This window comes from Ipomoea nil, unplaced genomic scaffold (assembly GCF_001879475.1).
Source record: "Ipomoea nil cultivar Tokyo-kokei standard unplaced genomic scaffold, Asagao_1.1 scaffold0688, whole genome shotgun sequence".
NCBI lineage: Eukaryota > Viridiplantae > Streptophyta > Magnoliopsida > Solanales > Convolvulaceae > Ipomoea > Ipomoea nil.
In genome coordinates this window covers 1,126,218-1,144,395 of record NW_017617116.1, presented here as the reverse complement: position 1 = coordinate 1,144,395, position 18,178 = coordinate 1,126,218, and the positions used below count along the sequence as shown (strand labels likewise).

Here is an 18,178-nt window from a genome sequence, read left to right as displayed (position 1 = left end):
AATCAAAATCATAGTTAGTGCTTGATTGACAATTTTAAAAATACAACTATGAGATTTGATTAGCTCTTCAATTAAAATTTTAATTCTCTAATTAAAAAAAAAAAAAAAAAAAGTGGCATTCCATCTTATTGGTAATATGCAGATTTTTAAGTTTGGATTAGTGCTTTTAGATTTTTGTTTAGATTTTTTTTTTTGTTTGTTTATATTGGTGCTTTTGATGTCATTATATTAGGATCAATTGCCTTAATTTTTTGGGAGTTTTTTTTTTAAAAAAAAACTTTTATTCCCATTATATGGTCATACATAACCAAATATCAATAATATATTTGTAATCATTCCAATTCCACCCTATTACCAAACATGCAAAATACTTTTACCAAAACTCATATCATTACCAAGTATTTGATTCCATTCTAATTCTGATTCCCATGTGTGAACCAAACACACCCATAACTCTCCCAACTTGTGTATTCAACACATCATACCCCAGCTGATCACGTCTTACATTCATGGTTCTATATGATCCAAGTATTTTTATTTTATTTTTTATCAAGGGTTGGCATAGTGTATATCTATCATGTTAATGGGATGTTTGGTAAATATCTGTTAACTGATTGGGTTATTGGGTCTGGGTTTGATTAGTTGATAACATTAGCTGATTGTAAAAAAGATGTTTGGTAAATTAACGGTTAGCTGATAGATGATACATACAAAATGACTTTCTCTAAAAGCGTATTAAAAAAATTGATTTGAGCAAGTTTTTGAATTTTAGTGTTTTAAAGAAATAAGCTGTTACAAAAAACTAATTAATCAAACATTCATGTTGGTTCCAAGTCAAACAACTAATAATGATCAAACAAGTCAAAATTGGTTAATAGACTAACTATTTTACCAAATAGAGCCAATATGTTTTTTCCAGTTTACATGTAAAATAACTTTCTCAAAAAACTGATTGAAAAAATTGTTTTGAGCAGTTTTTTATTTTATTTTAATTTTAACGTTTTGGAATAATAAATTATTACAAAAAACTAATTAATCAATATTTGTATTAACTATTTAACCAAGTCAAACAGTTAATATTGATTAAATAAGTTAAAATTCACAGATAAGTTAATAGTAAAGTACAACAAACAAGAACATCATTTTCCTAAGCTTATTGCCAAAACAGAAGACAAAAGAAAGGATTAGAAGCTTTATCTCTAACCCTTCTGTCTCTTCAAAAGTTGTACAGCATAAAGTGTTTTGCCGTATAAATATAGTTCTTCGCCATAATAAATAAACAAATAAATAAATAAAACCCTATTAAAGGGTGACAGATTGCGCAAAGGATAAGATTTTTTCCTGCATATTAATTTAAAAAACTTTTATTAAAACCTTGTAAAAGTGTGACAATATCAAAGAACCTACGAAAAAACTAGCTATCTAAAGATTTCTCATACTTCATCCATTATTTTTATTACGCAAAAGATTCTGCAAATCCAATAACCTGGCTAATATCGAATTATACAAATGCTAAAGCTAATAATAATCCTGCTAGAATCTTTCACTTCAGCTTAAGCGAAACAAAAGTGATTATATTGTTTAATTAATTAAGGTTTACACTAATTACAATTTACAAAGATTCCCCTCATGTTTTAGAAATTATATTGTTCGCATAAACATTTTTTCTTTAGCTTTAAATTGGCATTCTTTAATTTAGGTGATAGAAATATGTTCAAAATGATTTTTCATAAAGTCACAAATAACTTGTATGCACTTAGCTTGTTCACTTAAATTATTTGGTAAGTTATATACTTGAAAAAGGCAAATTATGGACCAAGATTCACCTAGCATGGTGGGCCTTGGTCCAAAACAACATCATTTCATATTAAGTATCAACTAGTGCAATATATTCAATAACATCATCATGTATTATACACTTAGCTTGTTTACTTAAATTATTTGGTAAGTTATATACTTGAAAAAGGCAAATTATGGACCAAGATTCACCTAGCAAGCTAAGATTTGTTCACTTAAATTATGTATTATATTCATAATATTTGTTCTATATATCTATAAACTAAACCTTATTCCTTAATGTTCATACACAATTATTCCTAAAATTTCAAGATATACACAATAATATATAAACAAAATTTCATAAAATTCCACATACACACACAACAATTCATAATTGACCCACTAACTTATAAAATTAAATATATATACACAATTATTCTTAAAATTTCGAAAATATACACAATAATAATATATAAAATTCAAAATTCAAAAAATATATATACATAACCATTTTTAATTTATAATATATATATATATATATATATATATATATATATATATATATATATATATATATATATATATATATATATACACGTACGTACCTTGCAGGAGAGGCGGCGAGCGGCGAGGACGACGACTTAGGGCGACGGCGAGCGAGGCCGAGGCCGAAGACGACGGCACTGTTGCGAGCGAGGCCGAGGACGACGTTGACGTGCGGTGAGCAAGGCAGTGGACGACGGCTTAGGCGGCGGTGGAGAGCATCGGTGGCGTAGGGCGTTCGGCGGCGGTGGCGTAGGGCGTTTGGAGCAGATGAGTGAGGAGTGAAATGTTGAGTGTGAAATGTTTGGGCGCCGATCTGAAAAGTTCTAGCTAGCTTCATTATTATTATTTTTTTAATTTAAGTATACGGCGTCGGCGTTATACGTCGCCGACGCCGTATACCATTTTAATATTATTTTTTTTTTATTATTGGAGATACGGCGCCGGAGATTAATTCTCCGACGCCGTATCTACTATTTATTTTTTATTTTTTTTAAAAAATTCGAGTATACGGCGTCGGCGATATACATCGCCGACGCCGTATACCATTTTAATTTTTTTTTTTAATTATTCAATACGGCGTCGGAGATTTAACTCCGACGCCGTATCTCCTATTTATTATTTCTTTTTTTTTTTTAATTTGAGTATACGGCGTCGGCGTTATACGTCGCCGACGCCGTATACCATTTTTATTTTATTTTTTTAATTATTAGAGATACGGCGTCGGAGATTAATTCTCCAACGCCGTATCTACTATTTTTTTTTTTTTTAATTCGAGTATACGGCGTCGGCGATATACGTCGCCGACGCCGTATACCATATATATATATATATATATTTTTTTTTTTTTTTTTTTGAGATACGGCATCGACAACGTATAACGCCAACGTCGTATCTCGTATTTATTTTTTATTTATTTTTATTTAATATACGGTATCGGCCATACCAAATAACCGACGTCATATGTATTTTTTAAAAAAATAAAAAATAATTTTAAATATTTAACGTCGGATTTTCAAAAAACCGACGTTATAATGTAGACGTTAAATCCGTTTTCTGTAGTAGTGATGGTTGGTAAGCAGACACTTTAGAATCACTTTGATACTCATTCCTTAGAGTTAAACTTGTCAACCAAACACACCCTAAATTTGTACTGTATTGTTGAATAAATTCTTTAAAGGGAGAAGAGAGTAATAACGAGGACAAACCTTTATTATTTTATATTTATTTTTGACAAACCACTTTATATATAAATCAGTTTATATTTTTTGTTAGGATAAACACGTAAAAATATTTTTTATGTTACTAATGTGAAAGTCAAGCCCAAAATTTTGTACATGTATGTTTTGATTGAAATTTAAATCCGAAGGAGTCTTACTGTCTTAGTAACTATGTTGAAACCTCAGGGATAAAAATGTTAGTACCCCTAAAATATTGTCCTTACACAAAAAGAATCTCAAACTTTAATCTCCGATCCAAATCCACTCCGAGAGCCTGAAAGATAATCGGAAAGAATAATTAAACAGATAGAGATCTTCCACTTGAAGTAGTAATCACTTTCGGAGAACTTTATAAGCACTGAATCCAATTTTAAGTACTCCGTACATGCTTTGTTTTATTTTGTAAAATAAAGATGTGGAGCACATCATAATTTGAAATCGATGGACATTCCCGATAAGATTAAAAAAATTTAAGATTAAGGATTAAAAAAAATTAGCATGATAAAAAATTAGTCTAAGTCTGAAATTAATAAGTTTGATGGCTCGAACGGACTAATTTAAAATTTAGTTGGCAAACCTAATGGTTCAAGTTTATTACAAAATAAAATATTTTTTGAAAACAAATAATGAAAAGTAGAAACACGGGAAAATCACAATTTTGATCCTTCAATTGTTTCTTAATAATTGTCAATGTAGTCTTTGGTTTTCAATTTCAACTAATTTGATTATCGAATTGTTTAAAATTTTGTCAATTAAATCCTTACGAGAGACACCAGGACTATGTTGTCCAATGGTACCCGGGTTGGACTTCCACTTGGAAAGTTGTGAGTTCGAGCCTCGGTGGAGGCGTTATTAGCTCTTTGTGTTTCAGTAGGTTGAGAAAGTATATGAACAGATACTACAATGTAATAGAGCTAGTAGCATTCAAAAAAAAAAAAAAATCCTTACGAGAGACCAAATGGTGATTTCGTCAATTTTATCCTTGGAGTTAATTGACGAAATTTTAAACAATTCGATAATCAAATTAGTTAAAATTGAAAACTAGAAACTACATTGACAGTTGGGAAACAATTGAAGGACCAAAATGATAATTTTCCCAAACACTTATTATGATTATTATATTATTACAGTACAAATATACTAATTATTTTAATTGGAATTTGGAAGTGGAGGTTTTTAGATGGATTGATTAATGATGTATAAGTTTGTATTTATTATTGTTAATGCACTAGTTTATTAAAATTAAAAGTTTAGAATTTTAATTTGAAAAGAGTTAATATAAAAAATGGTCATCGACTATAATGGTTTTTATCAATTTCGTCCTAAACAACTTTGATAACATAATGTAGTCCCAGACTTTTGTGTTTTTGTTCAATATAGTCACCCATTTATTATTCCGCCCATTTGATGTTAAATAAATTGACAATTCAGTAATTTCAATATTGACATCTCTTTACTCTTAGATTTGCGAAGTGTGGAACTCCTCTTTTTTTACGAATTACTCTAAACTTACTATATAAAATTTAATTCATAGGTCTGAGAGTAATTATTGGAATAATTTGTATAGTAAAGTATTTGTCACATCAAATTCATAATTATTACATTTATCAATGTACTATATAATTAAATACAAATCGGACTTGGCCAAGCGAATTGAAACAATAACAATATTGGTCTAGCTCAGGCGGATCCACATCTTTTTTTAAAAAAAAAGTAAATTTCTTCTTCAATTTCTTTTAGTTACGAATTATTATATTTATCAATTTATTTATGTTTATTAGTTTTATTTATCAAAATGAGAATTGTGTCCTCTTGTAAAAAGTATGGACAAATATCACCTACCCATCTAAGTTCATTAACTATTGAGGGCTTTAGTAAAAAATAGTCAATTTTTATAAATATTAAATATTTGTAATATTTATAAAACTAATCCTATTATCTTTTTTTTTCTTATTTTACAATAACCATCAACGGTTGATCTAGCGAAATGAATTAATTAAATTAATTCACACTTTTTAGATGGGAGCATGTTGTCCTTGAAACCCAACATTATATATAGAGATGTTTAAACAATTAAATCACCATAGTAATATATTCTTAAGTTAAAGGAGTTGAATTATTATAAGTGGATATAATTGTCACATGATATAAATATATATTCAGAAAAATTCTAAAGTGACAATCATCATTGGTGCATCTTGCACTCGGTACCACCCCAAATTAAATGGTGAAGGTTTTGAGTTTGTATCAGATATTGCGGGAAACATTATATTATCTTCATAGTACCCAGTACGAACTAAGTCATTTTTAAAAACGTTTAACTTGTACTCAATTCAAGTGCCACCGGAGCTTTTCAACATCCGCATACTACTTTCCATAAATATTTAATGTTAAATTATCAAAATTTTAAATTTAAATTTATAAGAGAAAATGACATGTTTTTCCCTGAATTATATGCTTATAATACTTTTTCCTCCTAAATTATTCATGTATCTACATTAGCCCCCTCAATTATTATAAAAGTGACAGTTTTCTCCCCTGATATATTAAATTGACATTTCTACCCTTAAAATAAATATTTTATTTATTTTTCTTCCAAAAGGAAGAACCCCAACCCGACAAAGTATCTAGGAGGATGTAAATCATGTGCTCACTGCGCACAAGGAACCCCCCTCACTTTGAGAGGTTGCTCCCACACTGCCGCTGATGAGACTCGATCCCTGGTCATTCTTCCAAAGTTTCACCTCTGTGGCCAGTTGAGCTGCCCATGCGGGTTTCTTCAACAAATTATTGCTTATACGTAGGGATGACCACGGTTCGGTTCGAACTGAACCAGATATCATAGCAATCAAATTGAAATTTTTCGGTTATGATTCAGAACCAGAACCCAATATTTGGGTTTCAATTTATTAAAATGGTGAACTAAAAAAACTGGATCCTGAACCGTGAACCGGAGGTTCGAATCGGAAAAACTACTAGTATTAGCTTAAAATTAGAATTATAATATTTGCAAATAGTGTATGTTCTTTTTCGCATTTATTCTGATTTTCACATATAAGTATATATAACCGCAATTTAGATTGATTTTGAACCGTCGGTTCACGGTTTCGGATCCAATTTGAACTGCTGGTTCAAACTTTTTTTAAATTTTTTTTTAAAAAAAATATTCTAAATTCAACAATTAATGTATTTTATTTTTTCAATTCAGAACATGAACTGGCAGTTTCGGTTCACACTTTTAATAAACTCTAAATATCGGGTTCTGATTCTAAATTGTCATCATAACCTTTATGTCTGGTTGCTACAGTGTCTATTCGGTTTGAACCAAATCGTGGTTATAATTTGTTGGTGAAGAAAAATAAATGAAATATTTATTTTATGGATAAATATGTCCATTTAACATAACGGGAGAACTGCCACTTAAATAATTCAGGAGAAAAAAGTACTTTAAATACTCCCTCCGTCCCGAAATGGTTGTCTCATTTGCTTTTTACACGCTTTTTAAGGAATTAAAGTAAATGTTATGTCATTTCCCAATTATGCCCTTCACTTTTCTTACTTTTGGAAATAAAAGCAAAAGTCATAAGGGTAAATTGGAAAAGTAGAATGATGTTGATGTTCAATTTTGGAAAGAGGACAACATTTTGGGACAAACTAAAAAGGAAAGTAAGACATGGAAAATGGGACGGAGGGAATATATAACACGGGAAGAAAAAGTGTCATTTTCCCAATTTATAATTATCACAAGATATTATAATACTTAAGAAATGACAATTTTAAACTCTTGAACAATTCTTGGCAGACCTTGGGATCTTGTGATCCAAAAAATTGTAACCTAGCTAGTGTGAAGCTGATGAGTTTGATCAGCAAGCATTATCTAGTCTTTGGCTTTTGTGGTTACAAAAATCATTACTGCAATTCCACCTGTTCCCCAAATGACGTAGTAAGGCCACGCTTGCTCCAATATTTTATGTATAAATGCCCAAAATAGTATCCACCAAATTATAATTAATTCAATAAATTATTCTTCAATACACAAAAGATGGGTGACTATCTTGTATCTATCTCTTTCTTCTTCATCTTTCTTTTTGGTAAAATATGAGGGATACCCATACAAAGAAGTAACAAATGTGCAACCTGGTGAATTCCCATTGGCCACCCAATGGCTTTCAGGTTTAAATTAAAGAATTAGCTACCCACTTGTATTATTTTTTGATTAAATTGTTTTTATAAAATTAATTGCAAAAAATAATATAAGACAATGCTTTTTATGGATTCCTTTTGTGTCTAGATGCATTATTTAGCCCTATTTTATGCTATACGTGGCCATTACCCATGAAAACTTAGTCTCTTTTAGCTTACTTAACATCAAGCTAATGCTTATGTGATTTGTTTTTGATCCCATCATGTCACCCAATCCCTTAGCATTCTTTTTTAGTTCCTCAAGTACCCTTTTAAGTACATTGTCAATTCAATTTTATGAGAGAAAGTGTAATACTTACGAAGGAAAATGTGATATTTTTTTTATGACAAATGTAATATTTTTAAATCAAAATATAATATTAGGAGGGGAAGAGTTACTTATGAGGAAAATTGTAGTATAATATATATGACAAAAAGTTGAATACTTATGAAAAATCCGATCTGGGCATTTTATGTTGAGTTTGGTTAATTAAGATTTTTATTTATTTATTGCAACAATTAATATGTTGAGGGAAATTACAATTAAATATAACTAAAAGATAAATTAAATTAGAGTAATATATATGTTTACCACAAGGTGGCCCAATTAGGGCAAAGTGTTGGCCAGATTAGTCTTTCCATAAAAGAGGGGGTTCGAACTCCCGACCTTTCTTAAGGGACAAGAGTGCATGGTCACTCACGCCAACCAAACTGGTTAATTAATATTTATGTTTGCCTGCATGGGTAGCTCAACTAGTCATAGAGGTGAAACTTTGAAAGAATGACCAGGGATCGAGTCTCATCAGTCTAGCCTGTGTGGTTCATGTTCAGTTGAGTCACCATGATTTACATTCTCCCAAATGCCTTTTGGAAGAATTAATATTTATGTTTATAGAATACTTGTACTAGTTACTAAAAATGGTAAAAGAATATATAGTAGGCCGGTTTGATTCAAAGAAATTAATGGCATAGTGGAAAATATATTAGATATGATGCTGGATATATGTGCAGTGTGGGCAAGCAAAATCTTATATGATCTCTCTTTTAAATTTTTAATTTTATGAGAAGGGTGTTTTGGTAAAATTTGAAAAGCAAAATGGCATAATACAGATCATTCTGTGAGAGCTGAGGGGTGATCATATGAAAATGACATTTATTAAGAGATTAAAGAAAAGAAAAAGAATTGATAGATGGAATGAAGTGATTAGTAAAGGGGTTTGGTTCCAAATATAAATATGAAACAAGCCCCCCAACACATTATGTCATATAGAATTTCTTGAGGAGAGACACAAAGGTAATAAGTAAGTAAAGCTTATTACCTTATAAGATCCAAATTAAAGGGTTATATATTATAGAATATATATAATATGTCTATAGGGATGATGGTAGCAGCAGAAGAAATGATGGGGTGGGGGGTGTTAAATGAAGGGTGGAGGAAAGGGCCATGGACTGCTGAAGAAGACAGATTGCTTATTCAATATGTCAAGTTGCATGGTGAAGGGAGGTGGAACTCTGTTGCTAAGCTTCAAGGTAATATATATATATATATATATATATATATATATATATATATATATTAATCACACTTGCTTGTTATATATGTAATATGTTGTATCTTTTCTTGAAAAAATTCTATCTTTAATTGAATTTGTTGCATGTGGGTGGCTAGCTACAAGCCAAATTAAATCAAGTTGTAGCTACCAGTTTCTATTGATAGATAGGATTTCAACATATCGTATTTTAACTGTTTTTTTATAGCTTGTATGCGTCAGGATTTTGACTGAAATGCGTACTAGTTACTTTTAAAATTGTATTGTTTTTGAATAGTTCATTTAATGTTTTTATATATTTTTTCATTTAAGTCAAACAATTTCAAAGAATATTTTCATTTTCAAGAAATTTGATTTTTAACTTTTTTGTTCTTCATCTTTGCATGGATAGGGTTGAAGAGAAATGGAAAAAGTTGTAGGTTGAGATGGGTGAATTACTTGAGACCAGACCTCAAGAGAGGGCAAATAACACCTCATGAAGAGAGAATCATTATTGAGTTACATGCTAAATGGGGAAATAGGTAAGATTTTTGGATCTGATCTTTTTATCAGTTAAAAATTTTATGATCGGTAATTCGGTATCAATTATATTGATAGTAAAATAAATTAATTCTTTTGATATAATCATCATAATACATTAATAATTTATTAATTGTCTTAGTTTTGTTAATCAATTCTAGACAAACTTATATCCAAATTCGTTTTAAATAATTTTTAAATGTTTCTTACAATATATATAGTAAGCACAATTAACAAATTATATTTGCAGAAACTAGCTAAGGCTAACTGAGCATGATGAGACTCAAAACTAGACATGTGCATCACATTTAATTGTAATAAATTCTATGATGAATGATGATGTCCATCATTAAAATATTCATTAAATTTGAATTAAATCTTCATTATGGTAATGTCTAGATCACCTTGGTGGATCATGAATCACTCATTAAGACTCTAAAAAAGTATTTAAAATAAGATTATACTTTTAGAGTCTTATTTTAATGATTCGGATATGATAAGTAAAAATTTTTCTTGGTGGATCATAAATTATTTTTCTTATTTTTACCTTTTTTTAATATTTAAAAAAAAAAAAAAAAAAAAAAAAACTCTATGAAGTAGCTTCTAGAAATAAACTCAAAGCATTTTAAAAGATGTCATAATTTATTTTTTCATATGTTGATCTAATTTAATATAAATATAAATAAAACTGAAAATATAATATATATCAACTAGTGTTAATTAAGTCAGAATAAACTAAAAATGAGTTCATTCAAACAGTATTAAATGTTCAACATAGTGATAAGCAATGTTTACTGAGACTTTGTAGTTATTTGGCCAGGTGGGCAAATTATACATGGATCAGGTTCCACCTTTTATTGTGAATTCTGGTCTAAAATAATATTCAAATTGTGTACCTGCAGTTAACTATTAACTATTAAGTGTCTGCACGATCATTCACACTAATCAAGATGATTTGTCTTCAATCTATTTACAGACACATAATTTATTAACTAAAAACACATAATATGTTCACTGTAGACACAATTCTTTAATAAGGATCCGCAATGTAAGGTCGACCCTGGTCCATGGTATAACCATCGGGCCAGGTTAATTGGTCTAGTCTAAAAGCATAGCTTATATATACCAATTGTCCAATACAACAACCTTTGACTGACAAGCAAAAACTGTGTCATAGGTGGTCAACAATTGCAAGAAGCTTGCCAGGAAGAACAGACAATGAGATCAAGAACTACTGGAGGACTCATTTCAAGAAGAAGGCCAAGAGCTCTGCAGCAGACAACACCGAGAAATCGCGAGCCCGCCTTCTCAGAAAGCAGCAGTTTCACCTGCAACAGCTTCAACAACAACAACAACAACAGTACAACATTCATCAAACAGACACCAAAAAGGTCAAACCTTTGTTATTTGATGAAAACAATGAAACCAGAGTGACAGCCCCAACTGTCATCCCTCAGGGTCAGGGAGGTGTTTTTTACCCAGATCAAGATCAGGGCTTCTTCTTCTCACTCATGAATGGCTATATACCATCATTGCCAGAGGCCTTATTATCCTCAAATGATAATCAGGACTCTATCATGTGGGATGGGCTGTGGAATTTGGATGAGTTTCAGGGCAATTTCTGTGCTGTGAGTGCAGCAAATAAAATCTGCAGCCTGCAACCTATTGCTGCTCCTTTCTACTGATCCTAATAATCAAGAAATGAAAATAAATCACTTCAATTTACCCTTTTGAGTTTTGGTTTTTCTGGTCCCTTTAGTGTGAAGTTAATTAGTTGGGAGCCAAAGAAGGGTCTCAACCAATACAATGTTTGTGTCTCTTTGAGACATTATTCTGGTACTGTAGTTTTGTGACACTGTTTTGCTGTTAAAACAGCTCAGTGGTGACCACTCATGTTGTCAAGGAAGAATTATCATATGAATTAATAACCAAGCTGTAAAATTTCCTTTGCCAAATACCATCAAACACTTAAATTAGTCTTTAATATAATCACAACTTTTCTTTTGTGTTTGACAGGTGCTAATAAACTTGAACAGCTTCTAATATTAAAGAAATGATGATGTATTTTATTCAGGTTTTCTTTATGTTTGTTAAGCGATTGCGAATCAGACTACTCACATATTAGCCTATGAGTTTGTTTCTATCCCAGGTTGCATCAATCGTTACACCATGGAATAGGGTCTACCTTGTATTGTGAACTTTGGACCAAAAATTATGTGTATGCTGTTAATATATTATGTATCTTCAGTTAATAAATTATGTGCATGTAAATAAATTTAAAACACATAATTTGTTAACTATAGGCACATAAGATGTTAAGTGCATATTAAATGCCTACCGTTAACATATTATGTACTTTTAATTTATTGACATGCATATAATCTGTTAATTGCAGAGACATAATATGTTAGCTACAATACATAATGCACTATGGAACATTGTCATGTATAATTTCCCCAGGTTGCATGGAGTGACGTAATTACCCTTCCGATCTCAATTGTAATGCTTTGAGTTTTGGATCTACAATAATGAATGTTCCTGTTTTCCTTTCCAAAAAAAAAAAAAGGATAGGAAATTGAATATAAGATGTCTTATTATCAAAATTACAATTAGTCAACTACCATGTAGTATGATAGCATCCCGATTGCTCATCCAAATAGATAGTTATAGGTTCAAACCTCGGTGATGGGACTTAGATTTTTTAGACTGAAAATATTTAAGAAAGTATAAAAGTATTTCAAAAAAAAAAATCAAAATTGCAATTACATTCATAACTTGTCTCTATTTTTTCCAATGGATCTTAAAAAAAAAAAAAAAAAAAAAAAAAAAAAAAAAAAAAAAAAAAAAAACCACTAAGGCGGTTTCCTACCAAACAATGGACTTATTTGGTTAATGACGGATCCGACAAAATTTTGGCAAATTCGCCGTTTTTGGCGTTTTGACCACGTCAAAAGGCCAAAAACTTTGTTTGGTTAGTCAGCGATTTGGAGCAGCGGTTTAGAGCAAACCGCTGAAATCCCAAACGTTGCAAAGTGCAGCATTTACGGTTAGCGTTTTGGGTAAGGATTTTCCTTCCCCAAAACGCCCTCTACCATATAAAAAAAAAATAAAAAATTAAGTAATAACACAAGAGCCTAAGGCTCATTTAAATAAATGAGCCTCAGGCTCCTTTCGCCTTCCCCATTCGATGTGGGAACACATCAGATGGGGAAGGTTTGGAAATAGGGGAGTTGAACTCCTTTTATAGAGGAGTTCAACCCCCTATTTCTCTTATTATTATTGTTGTTGTTGTTGTTATTATTATAATAGTTGTTGTTGTCTTGTTATAATTATTATTATTTTGATCTTGTTAGGTAGTATTATTTATTTTTTATTTTATTATTACATAATGAAGTTAATAATAATAATATTATTATTATTGTTATGAATGTCCTTTTAGATCTTTTTACATGTTAGCCGCTAATCTAAACAGCTAATTTTATCAAACATCTTTTACAAACCGCTGATACAATCTGCTGGTCAAACTCGCTAATACAATCCGCTATTTGTGAACCGCTAATATGATCCGCTAATGCTAACCGCTACCGCTGATTTGCCAAACAAAGCCAATATAATTTAAATTCCTACTTTATTCTTACCATATTCTTTTACCACCGAATACAATTTATTTCCACCCTAAAACTTTCATTCCAACCAAACACCATGTAACTTTAATCAAATCTCTTCTTTATCCTCTCTTATCTCTTTCATCCAACTCACCCCAAAAATCCATGGGTGGTGATGCTAGTGTTGTTATCACATCAAACAATTTTTTATTTGAACATCTTAGGTAATGGATAACTTGATTTTTACTTACAAGAATAGGTATAAAAAAAATCTAATTGCATTATTTTTTTACTTACAAGAATAGGTATATAAAAAAAAATATAATTGCATTATTTTTTTTTAGAGTTCCAGTGTTTCTTTGAAATTTTTTAGTTTAATGACTTAATTATATTTTAAAAAAAATGTTTTAGAATTTATTTGACTTTTGCCATATTTTACTTTGGAATAAGGTTCAAATTGGCACTGAACGTAACCTGAAAATGCAATTAGGCCACTGAACGAAAAAAAAAAAGTGCAATTAGGCCATTGAACACTCAAAAAATGTGCAATTAGGCCACTGAACTCTCCAAACGTATGCAATTTTACCGGATAGCAAGTTACCATCAATTTTAGCAGATTACCTGCTTACGTGGCAACTTAGTTGGCATTTTTAATAATTTTTAAATAATTTTTAATAATTAATTTTAATAATAAATTTTATAAAAAATTGGAAAAAATTAAATAAAAAATAAAATAAAGTCATTTTTATTGTTTTAAAAAAATTTAATAAAAAGTTATTATTAAAATTTATTAAAAATTAAAAATTAATTAAAATTTATTAAAAATGCCAACTCAGCTGCTACGTAAGCAGATAACCTGCTAAAATTGAGGGTAACCTGCTATCAGGTGAAATTGCACATTTTTGGAGTGTTCAGTGGCCTAATTGCACTTTTTTTTTCGTTCAGTGGCCTAATTGCATTTTCAGGTTACGTTCAGTGACCAATTTGAACCTTATTCCTTTTACTTTTATAAAATTTGTTATGTCATGTTGATGTCATACACTCATCCATTGAACTCCCAATCAATTTAAATTTTAAAAGATGATAAATCTTTGTTTTACCACCGTAATTTTTACACAATGGACTTGTTTAGTTATCAGTGGTTAGCGATAGCAGATTGTGTTAGTGATTATCAGATAACGGATTGTATTAGCGGGTTGTAAAAAAAATGTTTGGTAAAACTAAGTGCTTATATTAGCGGTTGAGGTGTAAAAAGACATATAAGGACATTGCTACAATAACTATTATAATAATACGAAATTATTATTATTATTATTATTATTATTATTATTATTATTGTTGTTGTTGTTATAATAATTATAATAATTATTATAATATAATTATTAGTTTTAGTTTTGTTGTTGACCAAGTCAAAACGCCAAGTGGTCAACAACGCCAAAATTGGTGAATCCGCCAAAGTCTTGGCAGATCCACCATCAAAGCTAATATTGTTGCCTTTATTCATCTCCTCATATCAAATCAAGCCAATGTATTACTAATTAAATATTTTGCAAATGGATAACAACACAATTAGACCCTAAAACTCAAAAAGTTTTTATAAAAATTCTTTAACTTGAAGAATTATATCATAGACAATGGTGTGTAGTTATGTACCAATAAGCAATTCCTATTTTTTTCTCCTTAAATTTATTTTTCTCTTTTTTTTTTTCAAATAAAATTAGTGTATAAAAAATATATCATTAAAAAACTCAATTTTTTTTTGAATACTATTAACTCTATTACAATGCAGTATCTGCTCATAACTACTTTCTCAACCTACTGAAGCAGAGAATCAATAGCACCTCTACTGAGGCTCGAACCCCAAGCTCCCATGTGAGAGTTCAAGTTGGTGTCATGGGACCACAAGGTCGCCCCGGCCCGTGTAGCCGAACCCAAGGACTGCTCAACGGAGAGCCAAAGCTACCGCGATGTTGCCTTTCCGACCGCTAAGTGCATGACCTCCTCATATAGAGAGGAGATCAACATTGATAAGATGGCCTGGTCTTGTTGAAGCCTGAAAGCCCGCCCCGTCATCGGAGATCAACATTGATAAGATGGCCTGGTCTTGTTGAAGCCTGGAAGCCCGCGCCGTCAACGATGAATTGGGAACGATGGCGGCATCAGTATCCGCGGCGGGAGCAACCAGTAACTCCGGACACGAGACCGTTCCATCAACAAACCCCCGCAGTCCCTGACCACGCAAGAACGAAAGTGATAAGTGCATAATTGTTCATATTTATACCCCATATCTACCTTATACTTAGCCTTATTTTTCTTATGAAGTGTCACAATGATGTTCAAAATGATCCTTAGTTTGCTCATTTGACCAATTAGGCACAATGCATCACCTTTGAGTAGAAGTGGAGAATTTTGGAGCAATTTGGATGCATTTGAAGTCCAAGGGATCCAAACATGAAGCTATAGAGATGGATGCAACACTTACAAGGAAGCCTAAGGAAGCCTAAGAGTGGTGTTTTCAATGGTTTTGATCATATGGGCAAACCAAGACAAAGGTGGAGCAAAATATCAAAGAGTTGAAATTCTTGCATAACATGACCACAGCTTGGTCTTTGGACCATATCTCGACCTAGAAATATCCAAATTAAGTGTTTTATGTTCCATTGGAAAGAAGACTCAAAGGGCTACAACTCTTATAAATATATCAAAACCTAAAAGGAAGCCACAGTGGTCGGAATCGTCCTTGAAGTTGAAGTTTCAAACTTACAGTCCAAAACCAAGCACTGTTCGGTATTTTGACCATATCTCAACCTAGGAATGTCCAAATGAAAACTAGGCAATGAAAGAAAAGCAAATACAGAAGCAGCCAAGTCCATTGCACAATTAAGGTCAGCAAACTGCTACTATTAACAGAAGATAGTCATTCTTACATCTCAAATCTCCACATACATCCTAGCAGGGTCATTTCAAGATTAACAAATGACTCATGTTAAGCTACACAACACATCCCATAAAAACTCTGCCAATATGATACAACACTGCTACTTACTACTTCCTAAACAGTTTGACAACCAACCCAGATATTGCAACCAACAAGCAAAGCAACTGCAGTATCATGATTCGAGTCAGCCGCCGCTTCATCACCCTCACATCTTCCATCATAGATGCCAATCTCTCGTTGATTTCCCGTATCAAATTCATATCAATTGGTTCCGCTTCTCTGGGCAGATACGCTTCCAGAGCAGGCATATAGTCTTCTATCACAATGCGAGGCTTCCTATTTGGGCGCACCAGGATTCTAGTGGGAGGATATTCATCTGATGCATCTAATGAGCCTAGGGTTTCCATTCTGACTAGCAATATTGCTACACTAATTAGTGTGGCTATAACACAAAGCTACCAATTGAAAAGTACTAAGTGAAAAGGGCTACCAATTTCTCTTTTCAGTGACTGCTACTCTACAACATTAATATCACTCATCACTCATAACAGTAACAATGACAATACAAACTAAAAACGACAAATTTTGGTCAAAACATCAAAACCCATTACATCAATTTCCAAACAAATTAACATATGAAAGTTATAGATCAGATTGTTCAATTCCTTTTTGTAAATTTTCGTTTACTTGGAGAAGAAAAAAAAATACAACCCTTTGATGGGGGACCAAAGGAAGTAGCTAGATTGGTGAAAGGGTGTTTCTTGGATGGATGTATTCTTGGATTTGAACCCATAACTCACTCATCATTGATGACAAGAAGCTTTGAAAGAGGAATAGAATGCTAGATTACCCACCAAATTACAGAAACGAAAAAAAAAAAAAAAATGCATAAGAGAGTGGAGGAGAGAGAAGATAGAGAATACCTAGAGGCAGCGGCACCGTGAGGATAGGATCTCTGGGAAGAAACGAAATGGAAGAAGATGATCTTCGCCGGCGGAGAGTGTATTGTTCAGCTTCTTATAAGGAGATTCCGCTATGGGCTGAATTTTGGGCTGTTTGAATATTAGGCTAAAACTGTAAAATTATTCAGGAGAAATCTACTAAAGTAGTAGCGGCAAATTATGTGGACTTCTGCGTAGATCATAATTAAAAGTACATTATTCGTGTACTGAAGGTACATTATATAAAATAATATATTTTTAATATTTAAATAATATATTTTTTTTAATATAATGTACATTTTTAATATACTAAAAATACATTATTTGTATATTGAATGTATATTATTTGATAGTATAGTTCATACAGCTGTATGAACTATGATCCACACAATACAAAAAACATCAATGTTGATTATCACTTTAGAAATTCCTTAAAATTATATCTAACTAATCTAAAATTATATAAAAGTGTTCATGTAATCATTTGTAGTGTTAAGTTGTACATTTATAAATTCTCTTTTTTTTTTAGTACTATTAACTCTATTACAATGTAGTATTTGTTTATACATAGTTTCTTTGAAGCACAAAGAGTCAATGTTTTCAAAGTATATTCAAATGATCATTCTCCTCTTTTTACCTTTTAGATTGTTAACGCATTTAAATTCTCTCGTTAAATATAATAATTTGTATATTGTATTTATTTTTTTATAGGCTTGCAATTTTTTAATTTTTTTTTTCCTTTGTGCATAATGTATTGATTATTTATATTGCATGCTTCTCTTTATGATTTTATTTATTTTTTTTCTTTTTAAACATTTATTCACTAATTAATACGTGATATTTGACTAATATTTTTTTAAAGTAGTTATTTACAAAAATTAGTAGTTTTAAATTAAATTTG

The 18,178-nt window shown here is 31.0% G+C and overlaps 1 protein-coding gene and 1 long non-coding RNA gene across 3 annotated transcripts; one reads left to right on the top strand and one right to left on the bottom strand.

Annotated features, from left to right (window-relative positions):
* The first annotated feature begins 8,994 nt into the window (after positions 1 to 8,994).
* On the top strand, positions 8,995 to 11,748 carry LOC109176214 (transcription factor MYB24-like). Its single transcript, XM_019325670.1, has 3 exons — positions 8,995 to 9,254; positions 9,666 to 9,795; positions 10,971 to 11,748. The coding sequence occupies exons 1-3, from the start codon at positions 9,092 to 9,094 to the stop codon at positions 11,476 to 11,478; spliced, it is 801 nt and encodes a 266-aa protein (XP_019181215.1). The 5' UTR covers positions 8,995 to 9,091; the 3' UTR covers positions 11,479 to 11,748.
* A 4,502-nt stretch (positions 11,749 to 16,250) lies between these two features.
* LOC109176215 lies at positions 16,251 to 17,392 on the bottom strand. 2 transcript variants are annotated; one of them, XR_002053350.1, is made up of 2 exons: positions 17,260 to 17,392; positions 16,251 to 16,748 (listed from the first exon to the last, which is right to left on the bottom strand). It is a non-coding gene; the product is annotated as an uncharacterized LOC109176215 (long non-coding RNA). The 2 variants fall into 2 exon arrangements; XR_002053351.1 differs by having other exon boundaries at positions 16,251 to 16,744.
* Positions 17,393 to 18,178: the final 786 nt, after the last annotated feature.